Source organism: Syngnathus acus, chromosome 2 (genome assembly GCF_901709675.1).
Source record: "Syngnathus acus chromosome 2, fSynAcu1.2, whole genome shotgun sequence".
Taxonomy (NCBI): domain Eukaryota; kingdom Metazoa; phylum Chordata; class Actinopteri; order Syngnathiformes; family Syngnathidae; genus Syngnathus; species Syngnathus acus.
The window spans coordinates 18,453,141-18,479,898 of NC_051088.1; the positions used below are offsets into that span (position 1 = coordinate 18,453,141).

At 40.1% G+C, this 26,758-nt stretch overlaps 1 protein-coding gene across 1 annotated transcript in view; it reads right to left on the reverse strand.

Annotated features, from left to right (window-relative positions):
* Nucleotides 1-4,185: 4,185 nt before the first annotated feature.
* Nucleotides 4,186-26,758, reverse strand: part of b4galt5 (UDP-Gal:betaGlcNAc beta 1,4- galactosyltransferase, polypeptide 5) — a 29,111-nt gene continuing 6,538 nt past the window's right edge. The window contains exons 2-9 of the mRNA XM_037271144.1: nucleotides 9,970-10,086; nucleotides 9,756-9,869; nucleotides 9,183-9,310; nucleotides 8,479-8,595; nucleotides 7,778-7,965; nucleotides 7,563-7,685; nucleotides 7,098-7,199; nucleotides 4,186-5,920 (exon numbers count right to left, since the gene is read on the reverse strand). Of these exons, the coding sequence (XP_037127039.1) occupies nucleotides 5,773-5,920; nucleotides 7,098-7,199; nucleotides 7,563-7,685; nucleotides 7,778-7,965; nucleotides 8,479-8,595; nucleotides 9,183-9,310; nucleotides 9,756-9,869; nucleotides 9,970-10,086 (1,037 nt within the window). The 3' untranslated portion in view covers nucleotides 4,186-5,772. The remainder of the gene's footprint in view (nucleotides 5,921-7,097; nucleotides 7,200-7,562; nucleotides 7,686-7,777; nucleotides 7,966-8,478; nucleotides 8,596-9,182; nucleotides 9,311-9,755; nucleotides 9,870-9,969; nucleotides 10,087-26,758) is intronic.

Here is a 26,758-nt window from a genome sequence, read left to right on the forward strand (position 1 = left end):
CATCGAAGCCGCTAAAGAATTCAATGAGTTATGGTCTCTGCAGCTAGATCGTAAAAAGAAACATGCAAGCTTACCCATCCAGCAATCGGCGAGAAAAAAGATTGGAAAAGCCGCTAAATTCTACCGAAAGTCTCTTACCGGACGTTGCGCATGTTTTTCCTCCATGAGAGCCATGAGGAATAAGGTGCCGAGCTCGGCTTATTAGGGAGGTGGTCTTTCCAGGGCTGAAGTTGACTGAGGCCCCTTTGTTGATTCCCGTTAGAAATGTATGATTCACTGATCGCTTTTACATGCTCACTTGAATCATTCATATCAGCACCATTTCTTGCACAGCCCTAATAAAGATACATGCCAAGAGAGTTGAAGAGCTCGCCTGCGTGCGTGAGTGAGTGATGGCCAAGTGGCAGTGGTCTCAGCATACCAAAGAGTTTTATTGCCAGGACACCATTAATGTGGATACTCCAGCTACTCTGCATCAATCTTGGGCATGCACCGGATGATTTTCGCAAATGTCAAGTTTCCAACGAGTGGGATATGTTGTCGGGTAGACTAAATGAGAGGGAAAAGAAAGAGGGAAGCAGTCATGGCTATATTCTGTGTAGTTTGATCCCCCCGATGGACTACTAGATCTTTCTCTCTGCTTGTTGCACTACAGGCTTTTAGTTTTCAGGCTCCTTCAGAGAAATAACATTAAAATCCAAACAAGGTCATCTTAGAGCAGCAACCAGACTTGATCTTGTCACTAGCCAAGCCCTTTTACTGTATGGCCTGTGATTTGCTTAAGCCCCAATGTAAACTCTTCAGTGGCCAACCAGCGTACATGCTCACGTTTGCTGTGAAATGTAACCAGAATATGAGGAATACTTAAAAATGGAGTCACCAACCACATTGGGGTGGCTAGGCCATTGCCAGTAAACGATGAGCGGTGCGGAACATAAAGACAGAGCCGCTGCATCTTTACAAGTTTTTTTTATTGGTGTACTTCGACAATAACGATGGTATAAAAGAAAATCCCCATCATACAAATTTCTATAATCAAAAGATAAATATGCCAATACACAAACAGATCCACGTAAGGCTGACATCAACTTTTGACAAGTGGTTTAAAGTGACTCTAATTCAGGGACCATGTCCCTCTTTACAGTCAGGGACAATATCAAGTCAATAATCTTCTCATTAATAATTCAGTGGAGTCTGTTTCTTGTCATTATTGGTTCAAATTCATAGAAAATGAATCATTGGATATTTTGGAGCAGATTGCGTCGCTGGTTTGGGTGCCAGTATTTTTGTCGCATTTAAAGCACATGGTGTTTTTGGCAGACGTCTTTGCAGCCTTACAGTGACGCCCACACATTTACACTCCAACTGCCGTCACCCTTGGAGATGTCACGAGCAGAAAAAAAATACAAAGGCAGGTGCCCACTTCTGCCGTGACACATTACGTCAATACCAGCATCTTAAGTGAGGGAGGCCACTTGAATGTAGAACACATCTGCAAATGTGAGAGGAATCAAAATTTGGGGAGGCGAGGATACTGAACTTTTTTTTAGGTTAAAAAAAAAAAAGGATGTGCTGGGAAGCAGAGATGCAAAGACATTGATGTCGTCACTATGTAAGCTTCACTTGAATGGCACCCGTACCAGCCAAACCCACTCCAAATCCTTGTTCTTTATGCTACCATCTGTAGTAAATTTAAGACCTTATAGATTTTCTAAAACACTACACACAACAATATTTACAATGGATAACTTGATATGCACTTATCGAAATTTAAATATTTTGCTTGTAAAAAAAAAAAAAATTTGAGTGAAAAACACTGCAATAAATTAAGAAGCTTTTAAGGCTGCCAGTTTTATCAGATGCCCAAGTATGGTTCCTTCATTTAAACCAGCATAGAATGGATCAGAACAGGTGAGGTTATGGTATCATGAGCAGCGGGCTTTGTATTTGCCTGAACTGAGACCAGTTACAATATATATACTATATATATATATATATATAAATATATATATATAAATATATATAAATATATATATTTATATATAGTATATATAAATATATATAAAAAAATGAAAGAGGTACTTGACTGGCCAGCATGCTCCTATCACCAACTGAAAAACAATCAATTTCCTGTTTTGGACAAAAGCATGAGAGTGCAGACTGACTTATAGTTTTACAAGCCAGTCTAACTGTCATAGGAGGAAAAAAAAATCATTTTTAATTCATCAGCAGGCAGATGAAGCTGCTTGTTCTACATTATTGAAAATGAAGCCCAATACTGACTTTACACTGACAAATCAGGTCTCTTCATATAGCGAGCACCATTCGTGTCAAATCCTCATGTGAATGCTCCTAACCTTAACCATTTGGTTCTTTCTATATGTCCATTGAGCTTTTAATTTAAAGCAATGATAAAGTAAAACATATACAGTGTTTCATGTATAAGTGTCAAGAAAATAAAGAACCTGCCGAGTTTCACTACCAGGCCCCTATAAATCATTATCAGTGCAGGAAAAGAAAACTACAAAGTCTCAACTCTAGAAAGAGTGCAGTTCCACCTCTGGAGGGTTCCGCCATTTCACTCAAACACGCATGAAGAAGCTTTTGTCCTTTACACAAATTCTGTGACTATCCACGACTGCCACTGAGCATCTCTTCATAGTTTGGTTCGGAGGTAAATACGACGCTGAATCAGAACAAACAATCTCCTGATGGTTGAATACAGTAGAAGAAAACACATTTCCACATGTTGCCCAAAAACAAGCAAGCACAGTGAAAACTCGGTTTTCCTATGTCCTGGTATATGTTAAGTATTTTCGACCATTTTCTACGCATTGTTAAGTTAAGTTGTGTGGCTTATTTGACAGCAAGGCGTATTCCACCAAGTAAGGTTTCAGTAACAAATCAGTAGCATTAACCCTCATGGTCTGCTCTCCAAAATCTAGAAAACATCTCCTGTCAAAAGCCAGACTTTCAAAATAAAAAGCAACATTAAGGAACAGTCGTGCTAAAAAAAAAAAGACAAGCGCAGAATAGAATAAATACGCCACCAAAGGGCCAAATTAAGCATGGTGAAACATCTTAAACTGTTGCACTTTTGTTTTGAAGGCCTGATTTTTGACAGGATGTTATGCCATTAGTTTTGCCCCAACTTTTCCAGGGAGGCTTGTTGTTATTGTTTTGAGTAGTTAATTAAAGCTTGAGATTGACGAACGCTCCTTGCCATCAGTTGAAGTTTCATAAAGAAAACGAGTAACACGACAATCCAATAAAGGACAACCTTTCTCGTTGTAAACATTAAACCCGTTGAAAAGTTCATTCAGCCACTTCATGAGTCATTTTGATTTATCATTTCACATTGTTTTAGGATATACCGCAGAAGATATTTACTTACTCGAGAGATGATATTATTTCCTGTGGGAAATCTAGCTTTGGATTTTATGGGATTACATTTTAGTCTGGAATGGATTCATGAAAACTAAGGTTTGACTGAACTGCCAAATAGATTTTTTCCCTCATATTTAGATGAAGGAAGAGTTGTAGTTTTACATCTACAACTGGGATTAGTTAATAGGAATGTTCTTGGAATAGTTTTGAAAAAGCGCATGGGAAACTTCTGAAAGAGAAGCTATCAAGCAGGTCAGCGCCATTAACACTCTAAAAGGAGGTGCTCAATGAAAGCCATGAGGAGCTTACACGTAATTGGCTTTCTTGCTCTTCCAGCGGTTGTCACACAAAATGGCGTCCTCAGACGTGTCTGCTGAGCAAATCAACACACACCATCTTAAACGGGTCCCGGTCTACTTGGTCAGACCTTGCGTCTGGATGAAATAAAGCTGCTCCCCAGGTTTAAACACAGGATCCGAACCACACAACCCCCACACAAATACACGTGACTACAAGATTCAGTGCGTCTAACACGGCCTGTCATACATCTTGTCATAATCAGCACACATCAAACGGCAGAAATTAGAATAAGAAAAACAATTACAGAAAATAATCCATAAGGGATCAAATAAATAAAAAGAGGTCCAGCCTCACTGTGGGAACAACAATAATTCATCGCCCACCCTCCCCCCACAAAAGAACACGCATACATCTTAAATGCATACAAGGTGATATGAGTGAAATGGAGTAGCTTCGTGACGAGACGGCAGCCAGTGAGAGCGTATCTGTGTGTGTGTGTGTGTGTGTGTGTGTTTTTTTTTTAAATGTTTAGATTGAGATGGTCGATTCAGAGCACACTTAAATCAAACAAGGGCAATTACTTGACAGCTGTGTACTCGTGGAACATCAGCGATGTTCGACTCGCATGCTGCTCGACAACACAACCTGACAGGGTTGGTCATCGACGGTATAGAAGCTGATGCCTTAAATATTCAGATCTGCATGAAAGAGGATTTTACTTTTAAAATAATATTACTGAAGGCAGGCATCAATACATTACTAAAGTTTTACAGTGGGGGGGGGGGACTATGCAATCAGACAAATAAATCAAAAGCTTCTGTAAACACCATCTGGACAGTGACAGCAATCAAGTGTGATCTAGTTAGATCATGAAAACTGAGGCGATCACAAAAAAAAAACGGCCTGTGATTACACCCGGCAAACAAAATGGGGTCTGAAGACAATCCTGTCACTCCGACTCTGATGACACGACAACTTGATCCATCCAAGCCATTTGCATAGGCTCTCGCTCGCTAACACACTCCCAGACAAGCACGCGGTCATGCAGAGGTTCTGAGAAGACGCCCTTTTTCATCGGGTGGCGTGTTGACTTAGCCAAAGGTGCGCTGACCGCAACCTTCGCATACGCAGTCTTTCCGCCTCCGTAGTCCAATGAGAGTATACGCTAGCACCTGGGCTATTGCATCTGTATCATGAGGCAGTCGGGTCCAAAGTCATCTCTGTGATATTACAGCTTATTGCTAACAGGACAAGCAACGCTTTCCCACCTACAGCCACTCCCTCGCTGGCAGCCACGTACACCCAAAGCGACAACGCAAACACAAATATCACAGTCTTCAAATGGTACGTTCACAGGGTCAAATATAGCTGTAAGAAATTAGCAAGGTATTTATATACTCTAAATTTAGCGTAAACTATCTCACATATAGTAGATGATTGAAAACACTCTTCATAGTTCTCTTCATTTGTAGATTTTGGCATACCTTTTGCAGAACCAGCTGCAAGCTTCCATGTGGTAAGAGGTGTGTGTGTCTGTGTGAGTGCGCGCTCGCAGATGTGTGTGTGTTTGTGCATGCAAATGTTTTCACAGGACTACTGCATTCATGTAAGGAGTAAGAAGTGCAAAAGCAAAATAATAGACCACGTCATCACGTTTTAAGTCAAACTGCTGCGCACGTGCAAGAGTGGCAAGTGTGTCTCATGGCCTACTTTATAGAACTAATGTAAACTGAAGTGCAGGGATGAGTTAATCGCAGACTCAATGAAGGAAATTAATGACTTGATGGGTGTTGAAGGCCAAAATGGTGCAAAAGGCATGTGGACACTGAAGACTAGATAATCCCAGATGAGTGAAGTGGTGGACTGTGGCACAAACAAGTGCAGCGTTTATCCTTATTTTCTTGTATGACTTAGCCAATGCGTATTTTGAGTCTCCGTATTTTTTTTCTTTTTTGCATACCCACAAAAGAAACAAAGCACAAACAAACTAAAACGCTTTTCAGCAGTGCCGCAACTGGTGAGATATGGCTGATGTCCCAGAAGACTTTTGATTCCCGGGTGGTTCTCAGTCCAGCTCTGCCTACATCAGTAGTCGGCTACAGGTGCAAGATTTCTGCTCAAGCTGACCGTGATGTTGGTGTAAAGAGGCCTCTTGGACACTAGGGGGGAGTAGTTTAAGTTGTTCAGGCCATCCACTTTCTGCCTCTCCTTTGAATGGCGAAGAAGACTATACCTGCGAGAGCAATCAGACAATTCATCAGGTTGGTGGGTTTCAATATATTTTTCTTCGACTACTACAGCGACGCCTTGAAACACCAAGATTTTCGAGGTAGGGGCTGTCATTTGACGAAATCTCACTAGACAACTTTGAAATGGCTTTATGTGTTCCTGAAGATATTTTCGACAATGATTTCCAGAAATGTCGACTTTTGTTCGAGCACATCTTGAGATAATTCCCTTTCTTTTTTTTTTTTTTTTGCTTTTGAGTTTGACCTATAAAAGTTTGTGCAATACAGATTCTGCCATTTATAGCTATGATTCAGAAAAACATTTCACCTGCAACTGAACCGCACCATAAATATATTACAATTATATTATTAAATATGATTAGATTACTCCTAATATTATTATATTATAAAACACTGATGTGCTAGAGAGAAAAGAATAGGGGCAGAAAAGTTTACTTGCATCGCTGATTTAATAATAAAAAAAAAAAGTGTTTACCAGCTTTATTACGCACAGGCAAATATTCTTTATTGTATGGAAAAAAACAACAAAAGTTTATATAGCTTACTGAGGTACTTACAGCAGTGGTGAAACTCTTCTTGGTTTGTGGCGGAATGATTGTATTATACTGGACCTTGGTAGCTAAGTCGTGCACACCAGAAGGAGCTTCAATAAATTAATCATGATGCACAAACTGAAGAAGATTGCGTTAAGTTTATTTCTAACGTGCAGTTTTATTCTTTTATTGTATTCTTGAAGAAAAAAAATGGGGGTTTACTTCCCCTTTTAAAAAACGTTTTTTTGGGGTGGGTTGGAACGGATTAATGGCATTTCCATTCATTTCAATGGAGAAAGATGATCTGAGATATTAGTGTAGTCATGGAGCGAATTAAACTCATATTTCAAGGCAATGTATTGCTCGGGTAAAACGGATTGGTGGACAAATAACATTTACAAACAATTTGAATGAAATGAATGCAACTTGAAATTTCCCAGTGAGGATGACTGTCCTGAGCGATTTGAAATATGTCACATGCAAAGTCTTGAACCGACAAGTTTGAATTCCCTTCAAGTCATTGCTCGGGCTTCTCATGTGACTGGCTCACATGAGCCTAAGCTTCGTTCCAATTAGAGGGGACCAGAGCGCGTGTGAATGAGTGAGTTTAGCATGCAACGGCACTGACCTCCCCAGGAACTGGACCTCTCCGCGATGGTGGTGTGGAATGGACATGTACCGCCCCAGATCTCCGTGTGGTCTGCTTACGGTGTAATTGGCAAACAGCACTCTACAAACACATTTGGTGCTCATTGATGCATAAATGCTCCGTTGGTGACACTAATTACCATATGTTCATAGTATGCCTGTCAAGACTATGCACGCAGCTTGAAACATAATACAGACAAACAAGTAGAGTACACGATTGAAATTGGTCATAAAAGACCAGCGCTGTGTGTGTACAGCTACATCTGATCAAAGCCAGTGGAAAGACAAATCTGTGTGACAAAGGTAAATGGAGAGGAAAAAAAAACAAGTACATAACCAGATTAGGCGGTTCGTTCAGCTCTTGGACATACTTAATGTTATATTGACAGGTTGCCGCAATTGTAGACTCTGATAGGACATGTTCTGTGTGTCTCTCTGTTCTTACCTGTTCCAAAGGTCATCATCCTCTCCTCCCCAGCCCCAGAACGCATTAGGAAATCCATTAATCTTATTGAACTGTCCCACTCTCAGGCCGCTCACACCGCCAAAGAACTCATTATACGGAAGCCTTTGAGGAACAATTAAACGTATATTAAATGAGTATCAAACATGAGCCGCACTTACTCGAGACCCCCCGAGGAGACCGTATCTGGGACTCACATGTATGAGTACTTGTCAAGCTTGACCGCAAAGTGTCTGGGCATGTCTGTGCAGCCATAGTAGTTCCTGTCATTCTCCATGAGGTGGTCCACATCATGGAAGACCAGACAGTCCCAGTCCAGATCCTTCATGGCCTCCTTGTAGCCCACATTGAACAACATGGCTCGGTTGAAGGGCTCTGTGCCGGCCTGAATGTGGGATTGAAAATATTTAAGTGGCGAAGGAGCATATGTGCATGGTCATTGTGGGAGGATTTATAGCAACCTGACTAGTGGCTGTCATCCTCGTGAAATTTAAATGAAGGCCTTTGAAATCCCCCACAAAATGCATTTAGCCATAAAGGTCAAATGACTGAACCCAGAAAACAGGTTGGCGGGCTTCCTGTGTATGCCGCCATAACTAGCATGACAAAAGGTTGATGAGAAGATGGTCAATGATGACAAGTCATCAAGTTAAACTCTTTTACTCTATATTGAAGGCAATTTGGACCAAATTTGATAGAGCGATATAACACTACAAGAAAGGCCATTTTTTGTCTGACAAGATAAGTAAAATGGATAGATGGATGGAAAAAAAAAACTAAATTTCTCCAGAATCTATCTTCCAATTTTCAAATTCCTGTCTGTCATTAGGCAAAGTATGCATCATTTTGAGAAGTCTTATCGCGTTGCTAAATGTTTGGTAGTAAAGCTGAAAAATACCTGCTCTATGACATAAAATCCAAACTGGAGCCTCTGTTTCTGCAGCACTGGCACCAGATGTCTCAGGAGGATAGGAAGGTGCTCGTGTCGGTTCCTGAATGGGACTAAGATTGCCACCTAAGGCAACCAAAGAGACATGACTTAACATGCAGGTGTGCTTGCAACAAGAGAAACATTTGAAACCTCATTTGTGCATATGAAGCAAGGCAGTTTCGGTCGAAAACTGCGTTATTGTTTTGACATGGGTTTGCACGTAGGTATTTAGAACTGCATTTTGAGCTTCCTTTGAAAATGAATACAAAGCAAACAAAAGTCACATGAACAAAAAGCACTTGTTGGCTTGTTAGTTGAGAGAGCCAAGCTTGTTCAATTGGAGAGTGAACGTAAATATTTGTTTTTCGTACACTCTCGGGGCAAATTAATTAATAGAACAGACGTATGGCATGCAGGATTGCTGGTTACAAGCAAATAGTAGACCTCTTTGTTTCATCAATGGAAAAACCCACTAAAGCAACCAGGAAATTGATTGAAAAATCGCAGAGAAATCGATGACGGGGATGAACAAAAAATATTCACAGGCACACCCTTCTTCTGCATGTCAACTTGAAATTATCATTCAGAGAAAATCAAGTGTGCTCATCAAGGGCCGACTATTTTATGCATGCATTTTGGTGAATGCTCCCCCGCAGAGTGTGGTGACATACCTTCCAGCGAGGTAAACAGTCTTTGGGCTTCCAGTGGCCTCCTGAGGCCAAAGTTGTTTCTTCTTGCAGCAGTGATCTCTCCACATCCTCCAGTGACACTTCAGTCATATTCACCTCCAACCTACCCTCTGTGTTTGCAGGCAAAAAAAACAAAAAAAAAACAAAAAAGTTTTGTATAATATGAAACAGTGGAAATAAAAACGACAAAAAGCAATATGCGTTAATGATTACAAAAGGTGGTTAGTGAATGAGCACGTAGGAGGGAATGAGAGCAAAGTGATTGAAACGCTTGAGCACTCTGAAGCATAATCAGGCACATTAAGTTATTCCATGCAATGACAACATTTGTATTAATCATCAATCAAACCTGACATTAAAACACTATAATTGCAACTCAATAGGGAAAAAATGTTACAGTGTTCAAGAGGTATTTTTTAGAGAGAGTAATGAGAGATTGATATTTATGACACCCAAAAAACACCAGAAAGAACGGATTGGGCTAAGTGGCAAGAAAAGATAACCCGAACAATGTGTGTTTGAGGAAAAATAAAACAAACTCAACAATGAACTTACTCATGGAGGGCAGCTTCTCAGGGCAAACTTGTGAGGGGAGGTACGTGAAGCCCTCAGGGAGGTATGCAGTGGGAGGAGCATCACTCTCGCTCATGTTGAAGTCATAAGAGTAATCTGGAAAAGGCAAAATTGTCAATCCTTGTCTTTACACAATTATTTGTGCATGGGCCGTCCACTCCTGATGGGCTTCAGGGTAGAGAGATTTGTCAAATACCTGTGCCATTGCTGTAGGCACCCCTCACCACCTGCTCCAGGACCTGAGCACCGATATTCTTCACATTTTCTCTGATCCGGATCCCTCTAGCTTGGACCATGAACACGTACTCGTTCACTTTGGAAAGAGACAAAGACAAACTTTAGGTTTGAGTTTCCAGTCCATGTGTTTAGTCTTAGCACATTTTCCAAGAACTGATGCTGCCGTCCCACAGACATCAGAAACTATATACATACTGTATTATATTGTTTTCATTTGTTAACATTTTGGCAGGCAGAGAAAAGAAAAACTCATTCAAGTTAGGAACTCATTCCTAACTTTAAACAATGTCTGTAACTGAAAAAGACTTGACCAAAGAGCACGTTAAACACCAACAAATATTTAAGTAAAACTTTTATGATCATTCTAGCATGCAGTAAAGTTCGTACAAAGGTGTGCTGAGCATGAGCTTGATCCATCCGGTATTGTAAATCATTTCTTCTCATTACTATTTTCTGCTAATATTTAACAGTACTATCCTCGTTACAAGTCGGAGAACCATTAAACATGATCTAAGTGTTATTTAAACAGGGTAAGTAAAACGTTTCTGATCATTCTAGTGTGCAGCAAAGTTTGGATTGTAAATCATTTCCCTTCTAATATTTAACAAGTCAACAACTACAATCTTAATCAGCGATGAAGACAGCGGGGGGGCACAATAAGGAGGAAACTGAACTCTACACAAATTGACCGGCTCCTTTCGTAATGTATTGCAATGTGGTCCCTTGTTAGGCAACACAATTCATCTGACTGTGAGTCACCAATGATGATTTATAATGGAAAAAAAACTAACTAGAGAAAAGACAAAACAGTTTTTTGTACATTTTCACTGTAAATACTGCAAGCATGAGATCATCGTGCCAAGTGGTGGAAAAAACAGGAAGGCAGGTCTTTAGTCTTACAGGTGGATCAACAAGCAGTAAATCATTTACAACGGGGACACCTCCCTCTCTTGACTCTTTATGACAGGTTGAACACATGATGTTACCGTGACTGGAAAGTCACCAGACTGTGAGTGAAAATTACCCTGGCAAATTGTTAAAGATTCAGTGGAACAGCAAAGTAAGAACTTTTGTTTTTGTCTCCGTCATCTGAATTCCAATATCAGATCATCAGCATCCTATGACTAGGTACTACATGACTTTCTCAAAAACAGGCTCATAACAAGTGGGAGCTGAGACCGCTTGGCCACAACTCTTTGAATCATATTTTGACTTCTTTTATTTGTTGTTTCACTGGGGAAAAACATGCTAGCACAACACTGCTGAATTGCTTCCTCTGTGAACCTGCGATTCAGCACAATCCCTCCACCACTAATCCAGACCAAGCAATCCCAACATGATGCACACCCCTCAATGAATGCAAGTCCATGTATTTGTGCATGCGCGTGTGAGTAATACCGCTGAGCTATAAATCCACTGGATGTGATTTGTCATCGGTAATTGTATTACCGTTTCCATCACATTCATCTTGTTCAGCACAAAGTACCTAGCTTACAGGACTAGACACTCATGGTTACACAGTGAATTTAGCAGAAGCTAGCAGCATTCAACGGGTATCAAAGAACTCTTATGAAAACTACATCATTCATGACAAACTCCTTGAGCATCACCGTTAAAATGTCTGATAATGGTGGTCTCTCTGACATGGATGCGTGCAATCTCTCTCGCTGATGACACTGTGGAGCCATATGATGGAAAATTGCTCAGAGACTTCTGGCATGTGACCCAGTCTTGCAGGCACCAACCTTCTTGTCCTTCCCATGCTTGTGAAGCAAAAGGAGATAGTTCTCCTGCTGCTACATATATGTGAATGCTAGGGATGGACACTTGGCATTTTACTCAAGTTTGAAAATTATGAATACGGATATACAACATTGTATGAATACTGTGCGTGTAACATTTAAATGTTGTGTACTTCCGGCGCTCGCACATTAAAGTCATGGACATGGACAAAGTTTTAAAATGGGCCATTCATTGAAGGTGCGCCTTATATATGGACAAAGTTTTAAAATGGGCCATTCACTGAAGGTGCGCCTTATAATCTGGTGCGCCTTATAGTGCGGAAAATACGGTAATCGATCAATTCCACAAATCTGCCATAATTCTCAATCGTCAAATAAACTACAAATAGGTTTTAATGTCCATTTGTAGTGACTGCAGCATCATACTGCAAAGTTCCGCTACACTGTAAGCAAAGAAAAAGGCCTGGTCAGTGTAACGTTGCCTTGAAAAATTGTGGCTGCTCCTCTCCAAAAGGACAGTGACTGTATTCTTTCAAGGGTCGGTTGAGATTGCGGGAAATTCTCTTACAGCAGACAGATAGTGTTGATTCAATTTAGAGCAAAGCAGCAGAGACACATCACCATGGAATGAAGTAATGGAGAGTGCAAGGCATTGGAGGCTACAAACAGTGACAAATGCAATTAGACACAAGAGACCTTGCATTCAGAGGAAGAAAATGCGGCAGTCGACAACAGAAAGTCGCTTGTGCCAGACGGTACTGGTAAACGGATGCGCATGCTTACTACTGTACTGAACATAGATTCTTGACTTAATTGAAGGGACGTGATCAAATTGTATTATGCAATGGCATCTCGGTTTCTGTGTTTTTGTACAATTCAATTTTTCAATTCAATTCAGATTTTGTAAATTGGCTCAGTTTTTATACAAACACTATGTAACTCGGCCACTCATTTCCTGGAATTGAGCGCCAGCACAAAGCCTCCAATGTGTTCGGGACTCAGTCTGAACCTTGTTTCTCGTTCAGTGAGCATCATTCTGCGTGTTTTTCCCAAGCATTCTGTAATGTATTCCACTGTTATTGCTCTTGTTTATCGAATACAACTGCTAAATAAGATATAATCGGGCCAAACAAAGCGCTGCGTTCCCTTTAATGAAGAAACTTACACACACAGTACGATAGAATCAAAGTAAGAACTTCTAGCGAGGTACGAAACTAGTGTGAACGCGTCTGATTTTGGCACACTTTGTGGGAAATCCAGTGTCCCAATCAGTTCCATCCTGATGAAGAAAAAAAAAAAAAAATCAAAGAAACTGATGTTGCAGGAGTAAAAAATGAGAAAAGAAATGAGATCGCAAAGTGAGGAACAACAATAAAGAGTTAGCTAACTGCCGACATCAATAAATACATAAAGCCTTTACTGTACTGTTTTATGTATGCGAAACTAGCTATTCATGAAAATATATATCTTCAATACTTTCAGAGAATTCCCTTTTTGTCAAAGTTTGTCGAAGAGTAATCTTGAAAAACCGTGGTTCCACTGTACTACATGATGATTGACTACACAATCCTATCTCGCATAAAAGTAGACCTTGAACGACCTTGCGTGCTATAGTTTGGACAGAACACACAGTCCACATGCCAAAGCACCACTCCACCTGTCTGCCCATCCCTTCTTTATCACCTTTATCGCCTTCATCTCTCTCTCTCCTTCGCTGCTTGCGTAATGTCATTTCCAACACGTTGTAGTAAATCTGTTTGTACCCACATTGAATAATCTAAAAGGATTGGCCGCTGGTTTATGGCACTGCGATTTGCGCTGGAACAAGGGTTCATCAAAACCCGAAAAAGCCAAACTACCAGGTAAACAAAATGACCCCTCCCCCACTCACTGCCCCGCAACCCCACCTTCATTTTTCCACTGAAAGGCAATTAACTCCACATTGATAGCTCAGCAGTGCTAGGTGATCGGCCCCACTCTGCTGGCTCACTGATAAGAGCTGAAAGGCACTTTTTCCTCCCTGCATGCAAACATGCGGTGACACAAGCATACTCCCTATACATGCACTCCCAGGTTTCAGGGATTAAAGCTGTCACTCTGAGAAACGGGCCATTTTTACCGCCGCTGGATATCAGTGATGTCCACACACACCCAGGAAGTAAAGCAACATGACTGTCACTATTCCCAGTGAACACTGAATGCGTGTTACATCAGAGTCAAACCTAAACTAATGACACCCATCGGCAAAGTGACACTTTAAATTGGCCACATCCTATTTCAATATCTTACGGGAAAGTAAATCGTTGACTACGCAACACATGAGCACAAAACTCCTAATGTATTGATTTCCAGAGGATGTTTAGGATATGTTGTTCTGCATTTCTGATAAAGCTTCTTTTTAAACAAGCACATGAAATATGCCACCATTAGTCAGAAATGAACTATTATTAATCTTCCTGAAAGGAGACAAGCATGTTATTGCCTCCTTTAACCTTCTGTAAGTGATGTCGAGAAAGCCTGAGGCTGGAGTGGATCGATGTACACAAACACACGTGAACACTACACACAAGCGTGCGCGCACACACACATGGATCAATGTAAAAATGCACACAGTCTCCAATTTTGCTGAAGCAATCAATGATTGACTGGCAAGTTATGATATTATGAGCGAACACCTATTCAGCATAAATACCTGCAGGTATGATTCAGATCTGTGTATTGTCCAATTTTTCATCCAGCTATTTCACTGGCTTAAAACCAGAAAATGGACGTTTACCGAGCAGTTCCTTGCTGCATCGTTAAAAAATGCCCATACTGTATCTGTTGGCCAATCAGATGATATCATATAATATAATCCTGTCTTTTACCTTGATTCTGGCCTTTGGCGCCTGCTAAACTTTAAAAGTACCAAGTTCACAATCCCCACCCACAACCACTGTCACAAGTAACGTAAAGGTTATGTAAGCATTTATTGTGCAGATAAAGCATTCCCCAGGGGGGCATTGTGCGCTTACTTTGGGAGACATGTGCATGAAATGGCATTAAGGGTACAAGTCAGCCAGAGGGGGAACAAGTCTTGAAATGTAATGAGTTCAGAGGGGAAAAAATAGAGCAAAAAATATTAAAAGAAACATATAAATATCACCAGGAAAACTAATGCCACTTACTGTGTTTACTTAAAATTTAGGATGTGTCAAAATCTGCCAATTCAAAATTATTTCTATTTTTTTTTTTTTTTTTGTAATTCACTGGGTTTCACAGGAAAACAGAAGACCGCCAGTATTTCAAATTATTATGGACAGAGAATAGAGATAAATCAGAAAATTTGAATTGACCGCATTGATCACGCAATAATCACAAGACACCAGTCACAAAGGAAGTCTATAAAAGTAATTCTTTCTTCATGTGGTTAACATGAGTAGTCGTAATAGTAGTCACATGCCAGTCATAAAGAGATCATGAGAGTCCTTCTGAGACCCTTCAGCACTGGGCACACAGTCAGTACGTTAACTAAACTACGGTAAAAAATTCAAACCAGACTTCTAACAAACCTCCGTCCTCAAATGTTGGATTAACACATTTAAGACTATCGGCTGGAAACTGAATTTCTCTTCCATGATCTTTTAAATGCCTCAATCCATAATTCAGTATCAACACTGAACGCCCAAGCAAAGAGGAAGTGTGTAGTGGTTAATAAGGAACTGAATACTAGTATGCTACAATGGCTAAAGAAGTCAACTTTTGGAGTTATTTTAATGAAAGAAAAACACAACTAAAATGAGTTGTAACTGTGAAATTGTGATTGAGCAAGGGAGACTATTCAAGTATCAAGAGTCGTAGCTTAAACTTGAAATGACATTTTTCAGAATTTTGGGAATCCAAGAAAATTCTAAATAAGACCAACTTGTAAGTCTGACCCTTGTTACCCTAACAAAATAAAAAAAAGGTTGATTAATATAACAGATTTTAAAAGCAATTTTTCCCCGGTTGCCTCTGGTTTTCACCTGTATATATAGAAGGGGTCTTCTTCTTTTAAAGGGGAAGTCAACCCAAAACAATTATACACTTTATTGTGTTGTATGTGCTCCCACTTGTCCAAACACGGCATTCTGATTAATATCACATTTGTAGAATATGAATTAAGCATAAAAAATTATCCATTCAGCCTCAGAAAACTGGCGAGCCGTGATTGATCGTGACCTGAGACCTGACAACTGCGATGTCATTTTCAGTCGACGGCAACTGGCAAAATGGCCGACCCTGAGATGAATAAAAACGAGTGGATTTTGATTTTTATCTCATGTTAGAAATGAAGAACGCTACCTCAGGCATTCGGCTACCACACTCACGAGACGTACAGGGGTGTAAAGACATCCCTTTAACAGCTCTGTTTCTACCCATTAGCAAGTAGCATCTCATAAATCATCAGGAGATGAGCATCATCACCAGCACCAACCAAATTTACTAAGCATATGCATCTGGCACTTCAGAGGGAAGTGTGCAAAAAAAAATAAATCAAGAGAGCAAGAGGGTTCTCTCTCTACCCTCTTGGTAGGGTTGGTATTGGTTTGTGTTTTCCACATGACCTGACTCTACACGCCAGGAATCTTGGTCTTTGGAGTACGGAAGTACTTGTATGTGCGGCTCCTCAAGCTTAACTTGAATACAGTGATTTCTCCAGATTATTTTCTGTCTATATGCTGAAAATGGCACAGTCTGTATATATACACAAATACGTCTGTATCTGTATAAGTCCTTCAACTCGGTGGAAACAGTCATGCTCATAGACGCAGCAGAAAAGCATACTTTTGGAGCGAGGACGAAACCTACTTCGTTATTTCTGTGGTGAGTGAAATGAATATAATGTGTTTCATTTATGGTAGAAGAGGAAATGACGTCTATATGCGTCATGGCGTCAATGTGTGTTGTGGTTTCAGTTGGGGTAGCTTCGTGCGTGTAGCGTTGTCTGTTCAGGCATGTAAACGCGTTATTCCTAATGTTTGAGAAACCGTACTTTTGATCTTAACTGATTGACTGCATGTAAACAGTCATTGATGAGAAAAAAAACATAGCTGGCCCAATGGCGAAGGGATTCAAAAGCACCGCAATTACATAAACATTGGCTGTGCAATATATACAGGCGATAGAGGAAATTAAAACAAAGAGACGGATACTCTGAGCAGATGTCCCTTTGACAGGTTTGAAAGTCCAGATATGACATCAGCACTTATCACAGTCTCTGGCATCAGGCCTGCTTCCTGAGAGCCTCCAAAATATACTCATCCCCTGCTTTTTTTTTGCTTGCCATTTTCTCTTGGCTGGTCACATTCATTCATTAATACAATTTTCATTTATCTAAAGCATCTCGCCCTTGTTCTCTCCCATTGTCTTTAAAATCAACAATCACAAAGTCTCTAGTAGTACGGTGCAGGACTTTGTCTAATCAAGCAGAACAATTGAAAACTATTTTATATCACCATGTTTGACAAATGCTCTTTATTACAAGTACAGATTTTTAATCTCATTATTCATTTAGTTACCTTCTCCACTTCAGCATTTGGCTTTTGGACTAGTGAATTAAACGTTTGAACATTGTCGCATTGCTATTTAACCTGATTTGTCACCTGCCTTGGTACTTCCACTGAGTTGAGCAAAGTACCGGACCCATAAAAGTGCCGAGCGTCATGTTCTAGTAAGCTTCTGACACCATCACGTGCATTACTTGTGTGTTTAAATTAGTAGTTTCAGGGTCATCACAGCAATAAGCACGTTCAGTGACTTTGCCAGGAAAAATGCAAGCACGTTTGTGGAGTTCCCAGTTTCGTATGGCGAAATATACTTCATGACTCACTGACAGTACGTCATAATCACAAAGTGAAACTGCAGCAAGACTAGGCATTAGAGTTGCGGCACAAACTACAAGTTTTACGAGTTTTTCCGATTTGCTTTGTGTTCACTTGAGATCGCAAACTTGAGATACGAGTGCTATATGATGTCAGTGACTCAACTCAGATCAGAACAAAAGAAATTTGGATACTGTGTGTCAGGGGAGCCCATTGAGAGGCTCTACCGAGCCCATTTTATGTTTTCCTCCTCAAACACACCACACCCTGAAACATGTTGGGTTGAAAACAACAGTTTTAAGGGTGCTGGTTCAAGTAGGCTTTGCAGAAGCCTGATAACGATTCTGATGATTTGAATGTTAGAGGAGGGACACTTCAAACAAGCTAAAAAAGGGGCTCTCGAGCACCAAACTTGGGCACCCCTGCTGTAGTATGTTGTGAGGTGAAGTGCAATTAAAATATAGACTGCAGTGTGATAAATAACAAGCACCCATCAGAGCAGGGACACAGTATCTGCTCAGCCCCCGAATACTCTGCTGCACCACAGTCCATGTGTGCTTATCAGCTTACAGTGTGCATTTGCGACCCCTCCCCTGAGTCATCATGTCTGCTGAGACGTTACACGGCACAGAGACCAGATGCGCTGAAAGCTTGCACATGGACACTGCAGTGGTGCCAGGACCCTTTGTTTTTTTCCTCTGCTGTAAGCAAATGGTAAAAAAACAGATCAGAGGGAGGGAGCGTGAAAAATGGAATGAGGTAGACAGATTGCAACTATTTGTGTGTGCGTTAGACAGAGAGCGAGATGGAGAAATGCACTCTCTTTTCCGAGCACAAACTCAAGTCTTCTCAGCTGTCGCTATTGACTGCATCAATGAGCAAAAAATAGCCTGCACCAAGAGATGTGGGGGGAAAAAAACGAAAAGCGAGGTTAACGGAACTGACAAGTTGCTGTACTCAATATTATTTCTGCACCAATTGAAAATACAAATATATCAAAATTAGGGATGCACCGAAATAAAAATTCTTGGCCGAAACCGAAAACCAAAAATGAGGAAACCAAGGCCGAAAACCGAAAACCGAAACACCGAAAGAAATGATTATGTCAGTTATTAGAACCACAGCATTTATGGCTACATGTGTACTAACCTCACTAAAATCAAGGCATTGCAATAAACCAGTTACAAAAGTATGAGAATATTTATTTAGCACTGACATTACAACAATGCACAATATAAATGAAAATTCAAAAATAAAATAAAAATAAAATGTTTAACTTGACCCCACTCGTGTACATTAAATAATAATTTACAGGCTTATAACTGACTGGCCTGCTGAAAGACTGTAAAATTAAATATGTTCTCTTATAAAAACACAAAGTGCATAAGTCAAGTGCCTTTTACATTTTGTTCTGTGTGTACAACATAAAAGTGTATCAAAACAATGGTTACCATAGCCTTTATCAACAACAAATCCACCAAGAATTGTGGATGCACAAACTTAACTTGCCTTTTCAAAAACGTCCGCCACAGACGGAGTGGGCGTGCTCGGTGTCAGTTTCCTTTTCTGTGTCGCCTTCTTCTCATATTCAGAACGGCGATCGGGATGTTTGGATTTCAGGTGATGAATTAAACCCGACGTGGAGAAACTTTTTGCAGATTGAAATTTCAGCATTGCATGTTTTGCAAATCGCTATCCGTGGGTCTTTCTCTGAGATAGTGAAATCAGTCCACACCGCAGACATGCTGGCTCTTATCCCGTTTTCCCGCGTGCTGGCTGCGCTGTTTGCTTACGTCATCACAAGTTTCGGCCGTGTTGTTTCGGTGATTTAGGTCTTTCGGCCAAAAACCGAAAATGCACTTTTGGGTCATTTTCGGCCGAAAATTTTCGGTGGCCGAATTTTCGGTGCATCCCTAATCAAAATGCCTTGTTGCTCCACACAAGTTTTTAAACAATTATTTTGTTTAGAACAGTATAATAGTGCGTTATTCAAATTTTTTTTTTCTTCCAATGATGTGCTGACAAAATCTGCTAAACAAAGGTCATGAAAGGTGAACCGTGAGCGAGGCAACACTATTTAAGCTGGAGTTGCTTCGAAAGACGTTGTCAGACTAAGCTTTCTTCCATCTTCATTTGTATGTAGCCCTGCTGTTTTTCCAGAGTATTTTTTGTATTCTGCATCCATCTCTGTACTCTGTTATTCCTTTGAATTTTTATTTGTATAGACTATTTTTTGACTTCCGTGTCCTGTCTGTCAATAGTCACAGAATGTACATGGCACACATTTACAAAATGTTTAGATACATGTACTGTATGTAAATCTACCATAATTATTGATCACTGGGTTACTAATGTCCTTATCTAAAGGGAGTCTAATAGTTTGTGGTCAAGTATGTATACTGTATCAATTGTTGGCACAAAGCTGACACTTGAACACTTGTTTAGGCGGAAATAAATCCAATTGGCACATGATCAATTGCAGACATGACACTTTCATTGCAGAATACTACTCCATGGAATGTTCTTGTTTTGACTGTTGGAAAACCTGTTTGCCATCTTACAGGATGGTGACAGATTTCTGGCAGGACTGGGGCCACCAAATAATGATTCATTCTTGCAGGGGCTCTGCATCTCCCTTCTGTCGGCTCATTTCCGCTGGCTTTTGTATTTGGCGGGTGGGTACCCAGAACATTCTCCACATTATGGTAATAGCTGGACTGCTGCTACGGTACATGAAATGCTCAGGAAAGACCCACGGTACACACTGTGTAAACAGACAACGTAAAGAATGTCGTCTGACACATGCAGGTAATGCTCTTGTATTTTACTGCTTGTTTGCCACATTTTGTGGTCACAATTGTTTATATCCGCAACCTAAATTCCTCTAAGGAATTTCTTTATTCATTCTATATGTTGTCAATATAAATATTAAAATACCATATATTGGAGTCTTTTAAAGATCTAAAAATATCCATAGAACTTAATTAACAAAGTTTGTATCAGCCTCACTAAAGATTCAAGTATTTAGTCAAGTATGAACAAATACAATTGTTTCTTTTACATATACAGCACATTGCGATTGTGGGAGGGCTTAATTTCCCAAGCTTTGCTCCTGTTCTTTCATTTTTTAACATTTTCATAAACTTGTCCTAAAGGGATCATTCGATTGATCGGCTAATCTCAGTTACATTTCTGCTGTGGACACAGAATCGGAGTACAGCAGGTAAAAAAAGTATTTTTTACACTGCACATTAGGAGCTGAAGTGTTTGTAGGGGGAGGATGCATGTATAAAAATAATAAGGGAGCTAATGACCAACCACTGAATGTGAATTTTACCATAATGCTGATGAAAATCAGCTTTGTCTATTATTCTATTATGATTCTTGAATTTTCTAAGCGGTCTCCAGGGTATCTTATACATGAATCTTCCAAGAACTCAACTAATTGTTTGTGTTTGCTGCCATGGCCAATACAAGGTGTTGATCTTGTTACATTGCCAGATCCATCCATGCATATCCCAGCTCTCTAATTTGGATGATTGGGTGTCAAGTCTCCACACCTTCCCCAAACAGTCCATGCAATTGGAAAGTGGCAGGCAGAGTAGATATGGGGGGAGGGTCGAGGGTCATCTTTTATAGGTTTTGTTGCACAACTAGCTCAATGATGCTCTGTGCACATAACAGCCTCAGCAGAGAGCTCAGAAGTGACTTGTACATATGGAATTTTGTTTTTTAATCAGCTCGACATACAGTTATCACATTGCTATCATCCCATGCATTGGGTTTATACATTACTGGCCTCATCACCTGGGATATATGCCAGCTCATTTACGGGTCAGTTTGACCTCAAACACAAGACCACTGTTACCATGGTAACAATCTCAGTAACAAAGGCAGCTCCAGGCCAAGTCAACAAAGACTGGGATTCTCCTCAGGATGATTAGGTTACATAAATGATTAGAACGTGAACATAAGAGCTTTCAGCCCACCCTTGCACTCCCCCCTCAACTCTACACGTAGACCAGTACAAACAGCGGCCCGCCTCTTTCCTAGATCACCTCTAGTGCACTCGGCCACACCATCTGTCCGTGGTAAGAGATCTTGATAATAGTGGTTGGACGAGTGTCATCTTACAGACACTACTACTATGAGGAACTAAAAGATGCTGCAAGGTTGCCTTTGCACAGAGTTGGGGAATTTGGGTTGTAAAACCCGTGATGAAACTGGAGGAAGTTTCATAGTTGGAGGCACATTTTGCACAAGGGGATTACGAGAACGAATGTATCAAACGATGCTTAACGGTATTGAGTAAAAATAGATGTACGTACATACTACTGTGTTTATAGAGGGCGAGAGATCTTTTTTAAATTTAGTTAAATAGGCAAAAAGGTTAGCAGTTATCCAGTGGATATATATAAATTCTATATTCTTAAAATTTTATTTTTCTGAGTATCAACATTTAGAGACTGTTTTTAAACAAGCCTTCCAATGATAGCAGTGCTTGTTTTCAAAAATATACGATTTTATTCCCAATTATTATACACTGCAGTGTTTCAAGACGTTTTAGAAGTTTGATAGAACTTGAAATAGTCATCTGTCGAATATGTAGCATTGGCAGGTTGTATTTGCTGAAACCGAAAGCTCAAAAATATGTATCTTAACAGGTTAAGTAACATTTTAACAATGACCTCATTTGGTAGCAGCTTGGTAATTCATACAGCTGTTGAACTGCTTCCGTTTGAATTTCTTTCCAGAACGTCCAAATAGCCTCCCAGAGTGTCGGTTTACGGATGTGAACTGCCTCGCAACCTTTTTCACAACCTGTTTTCAAAAATAAAAACAAGGAGTTATTGTTTGGAGGCTTGTTTAAAAACATGATATGTTTGGAAATTGCTGTTTACAATTAACCAATCACATTCCAACTTGTGTTAAATGGAAGTTCCCTGGCACTATTTAAAGGGCTCCTGATTGACACTTTAAAAAGTTCAGTCCTTCTTTGCTGTTTTTGACATTATTTCAGTATAAATCAATTTCCAAGGCATATAATATACTATACTAATATACCCTTGGAACACAGCAAAGACAGTCATCGTCAAGTGGGGAAAATATGGCACAACAGTAACACTACCAAGAGCTAGGCGTCTCTCCAAAGTTGATGAAAAGATGCGAAAGAAATCTTGTCAGAGAACTGCTAAGAGGCCAACAGCAACACTGGAGAAGCGGCAGGAATTCCTGGCAAGTACTGGCTGATTAAAACATGTGACAGAAATCCCCCAACCTTTCACATGTCTGGGCTATGGGCTTGGCCAGCTACGTTTTGTAGATACTTGAAATTTCCTAAATGGATGAGGGAACTTCTATACATGGTTCAAAAGATGTTTGGCAAAAATAAATCTGATTATCACCAATATAACTCCATACTTTCAATTAGGGATGCACCGAAATAAGAATTCTTGGCCGAAACCGAAAACCAAAAATGAGGAAACCAAGGCCGAAAACCGAAAACCGAAACACCGAAAGAAATGATTATGTCAGTTATTAGAACCACAGCATTTATGGCTACATGTGTACTAACCTCACTAAAATCAAGGCATTGCAATAAACCAGTTACAAAAGTATGAAAATATTTATTTAGCACTGACATTACAACAATGCACAATATAAATTCAAATTCAAAAATAAAATAAAAATAAAATGTTTAACTTGACCCCACTCATGTGTACATTAAATAATAATTTACAGGCTTATGACTGACTGGCCTGCTGAAAGACTGTAAAATTAAATATGTTCTCTTATAAAAACATCCGCCACAGACGGAGTGGGCGTGCTCGGTGTCAGTTTCCTTTTCTGTGTCGCCTTCTTCTCATATTCAGAATGGCGATCGGGATGTTTGGATTTCAGGTGATGAATTAAACCCGACGTGGAGAAACTTTTTGCAGATGCACCCCCTCTTGAAATTTCAGCATTGCATGTTTTGCAAATCGCTATCCGTGGATCTTTCTCTGAGATAGTGAAATCAGTCCACACCGCAGACATGCTGGCTCTTATCCCGTTTTCCCGCGTGCTGGCTGCGCTGTTTGCTCACGTCATCACAAGTTTCGGCCGTGTTGTTTCGGTGATTTAGGTCTTTCGGCCAAAAACCGAAAATGCACTTTTGGGTCATTTTCGGCCGAAACTTTTCGGTGGCCGAATTTTCGGTGCATCCCTACTTTCAATGGAGACTATTTTTTGTTGGTTGAAACTGGGGCCTTCGTTAAGGTAGGAGGAATTATGAACAGTTTGACATAGCACTCAGAGTTAGCACAGAACCTTCAAGATTCTGTGAGAAATATATAGATCAGGGGTGTCAAACTCATTTTTTTTCAAGGGCCGCATTGTAGTCGTAGCTTCTTTCGGAGGGCCATTATGACTGTCACCCCAAATAAATGTATGAGCACCTCATATTATATACAGTAAAAGCTACAAAACAAACTGACAAATAACTCGTTTTCAAATCAGACGAATAAAAACCGGTCAAATATTTAAAGAAAAAAAATATTAAAAGTGAAGACAATTTGCAATTCTAGTAATGACACGAATTTGATGCACAATTTGTCTTCGCGGGCCACATAAAACGATGTGGCGGGCCGTATCTGGCCCCCGGGCCTTGAGTTTGACACCAGTGATATAGATGAAGAGGAACTTAATCATTTTGCACGACAATAACCCATCACACGAGTCCATTTCGCTTAAAGCAAACAATGGAAAATACTGTTGACGTGCGAGCAGTTCACATTGGTAATTGTGGTTTTCGAATCCTTTAAGGGCCGGATATCTGAATACATTCTGTGGCGCCGGTGGTCCCCATTTGGTGTGAGCGAGGCCCAAGTTTCCAGTGTCACCGGCCAGTTATGTACCTCATATATCCTTCCGGTTGCGTGTCCATGCACGTGCACGGTCGGTGAAAGGCTTTAAGAGGATTGCTCATGCCTCGGACTGACTCAGAGTGCAATGAACCCGTGCGCTATTGATGTTTAACTCAAAACTGTATTAACAATGAAATTTTGAGTCACATGTCCTTGGTCTGCGCACATACATTTAGAAGTGTACTACTCCAGCATGCTGTCGTTTAGCTGGTCGCAAAAACAACAATTTAGCTCCACTTTGACAAAGAGCAGGTGAAGTGAAGGTCTAAAAAGTCCAGTTTGCCCTCCTAAACAAGAGGCTGGGTGTTAGGCACAAATGGCTGCTACTGCAGTATCCTTTGGGATGTTTGCCCAGGTCATCATGGGAGCGAGGATAGCAGGTTTCTATGGTTGCAGTGACAAGAAATAAGAGTTAGTCTTCGTTGCGAATAAGCCCTGCGGGAACCATAGCAACTGCAGTGAAAATGTCAAACACTAGCCTTTCATGCTCCAGCCACAAGAATTAGAGTGATTAAAATGGCATCCATTAAACTCACTATGTTGTCCTTTAAAGCCATGTTGTATTTGTTATTAGGGGTGCCAGTTGAAATATTTAATTTAAAAAAAAAAAGGCGTCTGTAAGACTTTTGATTACGCATTCCGTACATTATCTCTATTTTGACATTCCTGTGACCATTGTCATTTGCAAAAGAACCTTGTGAGGCAGACGAGAGAGGGATAGCCAGAGGCCTCTGGGCTGAATATGTTCTGCTTGATAAATGCAATAAGTCATCAGTGTGCCATCATATGAGCACAAGTTTTGCTATAGAAATCTGATCATAAACACTCTTAGTATGAAATGTAGAATGCAAACACACCATTTCACCATAGTTTCCACAAGGCAGTAATAACTTAACATGGCTATAAAACTTGACAAGAAAAGCAACTTTACAAGGCTATGATTAGAGGTTAAGACGCTACATTGGTAATGTTTTTTGGGGTTTATGTCCTAAACGGTGTTACTCATCAATCTAATAAGGAAGCAAAGTTCCAAGTTAATCATTTACCATCATTAACTAAGGCCAGGTCATTCTAACGCATCAAGACCATGTCTAAATACTTCTGGTCTTGTTCCATTTTCTTCTATTGCGGTGTGAAAACTGAGCAGCCTGGAACATATCTGTCTGATCTTTATTGGCTTGTTCTCTTTTAGTAAACTACCACTCCACCGCCAGTGCCAGTTCTTACCCAAATTAGGATGCAAATGGTTTTGAGGACGTTGGGAAGGTACTTTCAACAGGACAGTCAGTCATAGGTAGATTAAACAATCACATACCGTATGTGCATAACAAAAGGCACCAATGTGTTTTGTGTGTTTAACCAGTTAAAAAGAAAAAAAAAAAATTGGCAACCTGAAATGAAATATGCCACAAAAACAGCAAATCTGCCTGTAATTTGGATTTTTAGGATAGTGTCGGCACAACATGAATCATAACCTACAAGCCTATTGTTACCACAGCAGTCCATGCTGATGGCGCTTGATAAATCACTGTAATATACCATAAACATCATTAAACTTTGAACCCAACTTAGGTTGATTCATCTATGACCCGTTTGTTAGGCCTGCCACATGATTGCTACTGCTACTTATGGTTCGATAAATGAAGTCGTGTTTTTCCAGGCCTGACAAATTCTTATTGGCTACATTCTTTCCAAAACCTCTTCAGAAGATTACGTTTGAGATGACCATCGTGGAAAGGAGAAGATTGTTTGTTGTGAGCTGGTTGGGATAGGAACCAGGCAACCAGGGGAGAGGAAAGAGAAAGCGGTGGGCCTCCAACAATGACAGGAAAACCAGCAGCATTTGCCACACATTCAAGAAATGTACACTGTAGGCAAGCGTCACATATTGTGATTCATGCAAGTACACAAACGCACACAACAATTAAAACCTGGCTTGACATGATATTGTTCTTCAATGTTCAGATTTTGGTTTAGTTTTAAATTTGCATTTCCAATTCTGGTTAAAATAAAGTTGTTTTTATGAAAAAGAATTGACTTTCTGTCTTTATCCTACCATAAATCTTTAGTGGTCCGTTTTGAACCGCAACGCCACACCATTATTGTTAATTATTTTAAATAAAATACAAATTTAGATATTGAGATTTTTTTTCACAAATGTATGCTTTTATTGCAAACAAGTTAATGATTTGATTTTAGAACAGATCTAAACCTAAAGGAGGACACTTTATGTTGACAATATTTTTTTTGTACATAAA